Source organism: Physeter macrocephalus, unplaced genomic scaffold (assembly GCF_002837175.3).
Source record: "Physeter macrocephalus isolate SW-GA unplaced genomic scaffold, ASM283717v5 random_587, whole genome shotgun sequence".
NCBI lineage: Eukaryota > Metazoa > Chordata > Mammalia > Artiodactyla > Physeteridae > Physeter > Physeter macrocephalus.
This window is the reverse complement of record NW_021145925.1, coordinates 26352-34797: the sequence shown is the minus strand read 5'-3', so window position 1 is coordinate 34797 and position 8446 is coordinate 26352. Positions and strand designations below refer to the sequence as shown.

At 56.4% G+C, this 8446-nt stretch overlaps 1 protein-coding gene across 1 annotated transcript in view; it reads right to left on the bottom strand.

The window, feature by feature from the left end:
* Positions 1-3207: 3207 nt before the first annotated feature.
* Positions 3208-8446, bottom strand: part of LOC114485156 (TBC1 domain family member 16-like) — a 20985-nt gene continuing 15746 nt past the window's right edge. Inside the window, exons 2-3 of the mRNA XM_028485993.2 lie at positions 6721-6960; positions 3208-3809 (exon numbers count right to left, since the gene is read on the bottom strand). Coding sequence (XP_028341794.1) covers positions 3208-3809; positions 6721-6898 — 780 coding nt within the window. The 5' untranslated portion in view covers positions 6899-6960. The remainder of the gene's footprint in view (positions 3810-6720; positions 6961-8446) is intronic.

Below are 8446 nucleotides of genomic sequence, written 5' to 3'. Positions count from 1 at the left end.
ACGATGACGTCAGCAGCACAGCTCTCCTTGTCCACCCATTTCCCAATAGTCCTTGGACACTCATATAGTCAAGGATTTCCAGCCATCACTGTGCTGGGGCTGGTGGGGTGGCTATGGCAGGTGGCCTTGCCATCTAGGGATGAGGCTGTGCCGGGCTTTACCCCACAGGTAGCACACGAATGGACGCTGCCTTTCTAACCACTCAGCCCTTCTGTGAACTACCAGCCACATAACAAAATGTTTAGGGGACTCTCGGATGGGGGCTGCTTCCCCCTCCTCGCCCATCCCCAGCCTCAGGCTCAGCCTCCATGTGTAGTTCTTCAGTTCTGCCACCAGAGGGATCCCATGAGCCAGCCTGCCTGCTCCCCTCCCAGGGAGCCAATTCCCAGTTAAATTAGGAGCCTCTGCTCCAGGAGCCGCTATGGGTGCATTCAAGTCCTCAAAGACAAGCTCCCTGAAGGGTGTCTGGTCCAGCAGATGCCAGCACTCCGGGACCTCGCCCCAGATGCCCCCTGCCTGAGGCACAAGGCCCACACCTCTCTCCCCCTGCTCCCCACCGCAACAGTGGCTCTCATACCTGGCAGCACTTTGGAAACCCCTGGGGAGGTCAAACACTGCCCAGGCCCGGGCCCCATCCCAGCATTCTGGTTCAATCAGTTTGTGTGTGGCCTGGGCATCAGGAGCCTTCAAAGCTGCCCGGGGCATTCTCATTTTTCACTGGGCTGGGAAGCCTTGCTCTATAGCACCCAGTACTACTGACCATTTAGTCCCAATTTCCAGGCCCATCACAGGGCAGGAGCTGGGGAAGGGAGGGAGGGAGGGAGGGAAGGAGCACCATCTTTGCTTCCAGGTCTCAGACGCGGTGGGGAGACAAAACTGCAACTCAGCTCCAAGAGCAGAGAAGCAAGTAAACATGAACTGCAGGGACGGCCTGGCAGGAAATGGAGATTCCAGGGCCCACCCACCCCCTTTTGAAATCACATCTGTTTTTTTTTTTAAGCTCCCAGCAACCTGTCAAGCATGGCTGGGTCAGAAACCAGGGTGCCTCCATGTAATACCTCTCACATTCCGTCTCAAAGACAGGCTGTTTCCACATCAGCCCCTGACTGAAGCACACGCTCCTGGGAGGCAGGGAGGGACCTCACTCATGGCCATCCTGCCCCAGCCCAAAGCCTTGGCTGAATTGGACTGATTGGGCCAGAAAAGCAAGCAATATGGAATTGTTGGAGCTCCACAGCGAGGGAGGGAGCTCCCTCACAACGCTAGTCTTCCGAGCACGTCTCGCAGCTCTAAGCAGAAACATGATCCCTAAATTAAATTGGGTGGAGCAGGGATCTGGAAGGTAAAAGTAGGGTTCCCAAAGCATGACCACAGAAGGGACTCACGGTGGGGAAGCCAAACTTTCACACCTGACAGACGCCACCCAGCTTTAGCTCAGGAGTCTGCACGCGATACCGAATAATGCTTCCAAATCCAACTGGAGGTGGATATTGTTGGGAATATTAGCCAGACACACAAACGGAGTGCTGACCCACTTGGATGGGCCTTAAGGAAGGAGCCAGACACAAAAGGACACAAGTTGCATGATACCATTGAGGTGAAATGTCCAGAACAGGCAAATCCAGAGACAGAAAGTGGCTGAGGGAGGGCGATGGAGAGTGACTGGTAGTGTGGCACCACCAGGGGGAGCGCTGACAGAGCCCCACTGACGGCGGGACCCGGGTGTGGCTTTGAGTTATGTTCTCAGCCTGGTTTCCTGGTGGGAAACAGCGCACGGCTCAGGGAACCTCATGGGGCACTGGAGCCCTCGGCTACAGCTGACCGCTCCCCTAACATGCACCCTCCAGTACTCGAGACAGATGTTATCAGTTTACCCTTGGGCATTAATGGACCACATCTTACCGAGGGGAAGAAAACAGGAATGAAGCCATCTCAAATTCCTTCCCGCTGAAGCCAGCAAAGCATTCTGCATTCCTCCGCCCTACTCCTTTTCTCCTGGGATTACATCAGTTCATGTGACCTTATGGGCTCTAGGTCTGGTGTAGACCCAGCAGGGTTCGAGTCTGGCTCAGCTCCTAAATTAGCTGGGTGACCTCCAGCAAGTTCCTTAACCTCTGAGCCTCGCTTTCCTCTTCTGTACACAGGGGGTGATGTTAGCACCTACCTCACAGGGCTTGCGATGGTTGTGAGCATAAAAAGAATTAATCCATGGCACACACGCCCAGTGCCCAGGCAAAGCTCAGACCATTCACACTTATCACATGCCCATCTCATATCATGAGCTCAGTAATTGTGTGCGACTGTTGATTATGTCAGCGCTTACTATCATCACCATTATTCGCCTAGAAATCTAACGAGAACAAGGACCACAGCCGAGCATGAGAAGGGGCAGCAGGAGTCCCACATCTGCCCGTCCCAGGCCTGCTCCAGCTGCTCTGGCTCAGCCCAAGCCTGCGGTTCACGAGCCTTGCGCACACCTACCTCTGGGAGGCCCTGAGGCCCCCTAACGACGCTGTGTGGTGGCCACCATGAGACTGCAACAACCCTCCCCAATCAGGCAGAGGCGGGTCTCACTGCTGCCCCTCCTGGTCCCTGACTGTGTGGCCAGTGAGCCCGCCAGTGTGCCCAGGCATCTGGTTCCCCTGGGCTCTGGGGCTGTACAGTACATGCTGCCAACTTCCCCCTGGGGTTGTGTTCCAGCCTCTTACAGCTTGAGGGTGTGAGAAGTAGAAAGGCTAGGGACGCCTCCGGCGGGCCGGGCCACGTGCCTGGCTTGGCCCCAGGCAGAGCACAGAGCCTGGCTGGGGACCAGGCCTCCCCCACAAGCCTCGGGCCACCACCCAGGCCTCCCTGAGTTTGCCTGGGGGTTGTGGGATGACCGACCATCTCCTCCAGATATGGGCACAAAAGACACCTGGGCTCCCAGGGCCTGGCACCAGGGGCGTTAGACTGGGTTATGGGGCCAGTCAGACCTGGCAGGGAACGTTTAGTCCTAGGGAAGGGGAGAGAAGAGGGAGGGAACCCCCAGGCCCCCTGCCCCGGACAGTGCATCCATCACAATCCCCTAGGGTGGTGTGAAGTGAGGGGACAGGGTGCAGAGGCTCTGGTGCCTGCGGGATGGGCTGCAGGCATCCTCAGTGCTCAGTAAGCAGAGCGGGGACAGAGCCATTGCTCTTGGCTCCAGAGAGGCAGTGGGGAGTCAGGAACTCACCCGCTCTCGCTCTCCAGGAACACGGAGCTGCTGCTCTCTGCGAGGGCGGCGCTGATGGGCGAGAGGCAGAAGGGTGAAGAGAAGGCCTCTGAGTCCGAGTCGAAGGAGCTGGCCCTGCTCACGCCCTCGGCCGACAGCTCCAAGGAGCCCTCCTCCTCGCCCGCCTCGGGTCGCGGCTCCCGGCCCTCTTCCGTCCCGTCCTGCGAACTGATCGCCGACAAGATTCCCGAGTCGCTGTGGACCGGCTGAGAGGCCAGGAGGGAGCTGTCTGTTCCCAAGCCCAGGGCCAGCTTCTCCCCGTCTTCGGGCGAAGGGCTGACACACTCGGGGTCTCGGATGCTCTGGGCCACCACCAGGATGTCCTCATCTCTGGGGATTAGGGTGGGCCTGGGCTCCAGCGGGGATGGCGGGTGGGGGGCCCCCGAGCTCTGGGTACGCCGGCCCCGAGGGCGGGGTGCCTTGCGCACAGGGGAGCTCTCGGGGGTGATGTAACGCAGCGCCTCCTCGTCCTGCTTCTGGATCCGGGAGTTGGGGACCCATGCGAGGATGAGGGTGGCCCCCAGCAGTTCATCCTTCTCCATGTACAAGCAGAGGTAGCCTAAGAGGGGTCAGGAGCACAGACGGTTAGGGAGGGCCATGCACGAAGTGTCGCTGGCTGGTTTCTCGTAGAAGCCACACCTGGGTTAGTAAAACTGTGGGGCTGTGCAGACTAGCCAGGCTCCAGACACAGCCTGGCCCTAAGAAAACACACCTGAGGGATACAGTTGAGCTCAGGATGAATGAGTGCTGTGGGCATTTTCTAAGCACACACACTTAGCGGATCCAGTGGGCCCGGGACCCTAAGCAGCAGCCCGTCCTGTGCTTTCCCTCCTCCTCTCGTTCAGAGCCCCACCCTGTCCACTGTCTGGGGGCTCCAGAGCTCCCCTGCCTCCATCAGCCTCCCGGTCCGGGCAAGCCCAGGGAACTGGGGAGGAACACAGGGGCCCAGAAGCCCCACTGGCCTCACAGCCTCACCACAATCTTAGGAGGGATACAGGCAGCAGATTTTATTGTTATGTCCCAAAAAGAATAAATCCAAGATGAGTGGCATTTGGGCCTTTTCCAGTTGGCTGTGGCTTCTTAGCATTTCTTCCTTACCACTGTTTTGGAAGAAGGGGCCATCTCGATGTCATGCCCTGCACTGCTGACAAAAATGAGAAGAGCGATTCTCCAAGGCCGCCGGCAGTGCGTGGGTGGGCTCTTCGGGCCCCTGACTGCTAAGTCTGGGGAAAGGTGGCCTTTCCTCCTGCAGCACCTGCCATTTCGGGGTGTCCTGACTCCTGGGCCTGTTGCACCAGGTTCCCAGGCCTCCTGGTTTCTGTTCTGAGAACCCCCTAGGGCAGGAGCTGGGGTCCCTTTCATGCCCCAGGGCTCTGGCTCAACCCAGAATCCTTAGCCTGGCTCTCATTTCCAAAAGAGGTGGGGGGAACTCCAGGGCTGTCAGCCAGTTATGCAGAAGGATAACGTTCGGGTGAGGCCAAGTGTCTCCACACCCGCAGATCACGTGGCTTTGGGTGGGGAAGGGAGTCTGAGACCTCTGGGCCCCTCTCCCTTGCCTCCCATCACAACAGATGATACCAGAAGCCCTCCAAAGGCTGCTGCTATGTTTTTTGTTTTATGCCCAGAACATGTAACACCCTCAGACCCAGGCCTAGAACCTCTGCACCTGGCACCCCAAGTCCTCGGAGTTGGTCCCGAGGTCAGGCGTCCACAGGGTCAAGGTGACATGCCACCCAGAGCCTGCACCCCCTTCTAGAGCACACTCCAGGGACCAGGACCCTGGAATCCCCTGCCCTCACAGTTCAGAGTCTGCTTCCAGGGCCTGCTCGGGGCTTCCCACCTGAGCTGTTATATGGGGGCTGTGGATGGGGCTTTGGTGTCCCCAGGAGAACACCCGGGGCCCCTGTAGTGCAGGAAAGAGCTGGGGCCGGAAGCCGGCTTTCCTGCTTTGGAACCTGGAGGGTCTGGTGATTCTAAGTCTGCATCTAACTCTCCCGGTGACTGTAAAGATATGCTTATCAAGGCAGGAGGACAGAATACTTTTCAAAGAGTTCATTAGTATAATTTAAACTTGTCTTTTTAATTAATTTCTTTATTCAGTACTTTGTTGACACATAATCTGCATGCATTAAAGTGCCCAGATCTGATTGTAATTCATAATTTTAAATGTATTGACATCTGATGTGGGGCCTCTGTCTGGACTAAGGTGGGCTGCAGCCAGGCTGCAGGTGCACTGGGGCTGGGGATACGGAAGCACCTTTCAGCAGCCTGGGGAGGCCACAGGACGAGCCCAGGGCCTGCCCTCACCCCACCTCCACCCCAGGCTGGCATTGGGGAGCACCTCTGAGCACCAGCCTCCTTGTCCGAGAGAGAGGCCTGCCCAGGCTCCAGCCACTCTCTTGAGGTTGTTGTGCAAATTACATAAAGCGATACATTTGTCTGTTGCAAGTCATTTGCGCAAATGACAAAGGACCACACAGGCCTCTAGTATCACTAACCCATCTTTTGGATGTTTCCTCAGTGCAGCAGGGCTGAGGGACTCAGGTGTGAGTGCTGGGCTGCCATAACCAGGTCTAACACCCCCAGGCCCTCTGCCTCAGGACAGTCACAGTCAGTGACACTCCTGCAAAGAGGATCTGTGCCCACTCCCTTAGTGCACAAGGAAGCTTGCCGTTTTGGGGCTCAGTATACAACTGGAGCCCTGGAAAAAATGTAGTTTCTTTCTCTGTGGCTTAGCAAAAGATAGCAAAGTCACCGCCACTACAGGAAAAGTTTCCCACTCCTGGGACTAAGGAGAGCCACGGGCTGGGGTGTCCCGGGAATGGCTCAGGGTGACTCCGGGCTCCCACGTTGAGGGTCAGGAAAGGACCCTCCTCCATCTCCATCCCTGCAGAGTCTAAGAATTTTCTTCCCCGATTTCAAAACAGAGGCTTTAAGCACAGAGGGTACGCAGGATCAAAGATTTCCACGTCCCCAGATTCCCAGGCCTGCTTCATGCCCCACTCAGTCCTCAACCCACACTCTGGACTGCAGGAAGGGACGAAACCACCAAGACTGACCTGAGGGCTATGTTCCTGCACATGCTCAAGGGGGCCTGGCAGAAAGCCTCTCACTGGGCGGGTTCCTGCAGAAGAGGATGCCCCACTTCCCTTCTGGCTTCCCTCCCCGCGCGCGGGGGGATCCCCGCTCCCAGATGCCCTGTAGTGCTCAAATGCCCTCTTCTACTTGCAAATTCAGGCTAATTCCCCTTAAACCGTCCCGCCTCCCCTCCATGAGTCAAAGGTCACTGGCCTGCTTCCCAGATGGGGAAATTAGGGCAAATGGGGAAGTGACGCAGGAGCTTGCTAACTTTAGAGAGATCAGCCAGCTCTCCCCAGGCCTGTGACTCCACAGCCCTCCCCTCCCAGGTCTGTGACCCCAAGCTTGTGACCCCAGGCTTGTCACCCCAGGCATCCCCACTCTGGGCTCACCTGGGTGATGCTCCCCCAGCCCCTGCAGCCCTTCTGGCGGGTGCACGCAGACATTGTTCTTGGAGTAGATGATCTCCCCATCCAGGACGGAAGGGGGCCCACTGCCGCCACCGGGGGTGAGGGTCAAGAGGTCTGAGGCTTTGGAGGAGGCCCGGCGAAGGAGGCGGCCCAGAGACATTGCCGGGGGAATGTTTCCATCCTCTGCACACTTGGGCCCAGGCGGGGCTCTTCCAGACCTGCCTGGGGGAGGAAGAGAGAGAAAAGGCATGGCCAAGGTCATGAACTTGGACTGGGTATCCCTGGGGCAGCATCCTACCCCATACCAGTAGGCTGGAAACAGAAGCTGTGGAACCACAGAAGGGGTCCTGCTAGCACCCTCCATATGGAGGGTGAGCTGGGTTCTCAACAGTGGCACTACAGACACTTGGGGCTGAGTCATTCTTGGTGGTGGCGGCTGTCCTGTCCATTGTAGGGTGTTTTGCAGCATCCCTGGCCTCCACCCACCAGATTCCACTAGCACCCCTTTCCACTATGACAACCAAAAATGTCTCCGGGCATTGCAAATGTCCCCAGGGGGCAAAATCACCCTGTTGGGAACTGGTCTAGGGAATTCCCTGGTGTCTGGTGGTTAGGACTTGGCGCTTTCACTGCCATGGGCCCAGGTTCAATCCCAAGTTGGGGAATTCAGATCCCACAAGCTGCGCAGCGCGGCCCAAAGAAAAGAGAGAGAGAACTGGTCTAGAGGAATCTGTTCCCACGGCAGCAATTTCAAACCCTCCGGGACACAGAGTTCACCCGTGTCCCTTCCTTCCTGAGATTCTCAGCCATCTGCAGTGCTTCCCAGGAAACATCCTGGTTCTCCTTCATCCTTCCCACCTTTCCCAGCCTTCTCCACCCTCACCTGCCCTGTGTGTCATCATCCCAAAGCCCAGTCTGACGTCCCAACACACGCTGGCAGCCTCAGCTGGGAAGGGGTCACAAGTGATAGGTGAAGGACCCGAGTTAACATACAACTCATTCTTTAAAAAAATAAACTAGAAACCAAAGGATCAGATCCAGAATATATACAGAATTCCTAAAGACTCCCTGCAAAAAAGGAGCAATATCCCAACAGAAAAAGCAGGCGATTCACAGAAGTGGAAACAGAAGGACTGAGAACATGAAATGAAAACCCAACACCCGGCACACTGGCAAAAAGCAAATTTAATTCCAGCGAAAATGAAACAAAAGCCCAGGCAGCTATGTGAACCAACCAGACGTTACTGTCAATGGGGCTCATGGCGGGCGCCCACCAAGCTGGGATTAGGATGACCACAGGCATGATGTCGCCTGTGTCAATGAAGAGATGTGTGTAAAGCTATTTCCTGCTCAGAGATCATGGATGTCCGAGACTTCAGGCCATGCTGGGCAGGGTGCAGGCCAGCCTCGTGGGGTGGGGTGGCTGGGTGGAAGCGTCGCAGAGGGGCTGCAACTCAAGCTTCTCAGAAAGAAACAAAAAAGACTTGAAGCCAGTATGATAAAATTATTGACTGGGAATGGATAGACCAAATGGAGTCTGTCCATACGATGGTGCAGTTAAAAATGGTTAAGAGGGTAAATTTTATGTCATTTTTTTGTGGGTTTTTTTTGTAGTGGTCTTTCTTTCCTCTTTTTCTTTTTTTCTCTTTCTTTCTTTCTCTCTCTCTCTCTCTCTCTCTCTCTCTCTCTCTCTCCCTCCCTCCCTCCC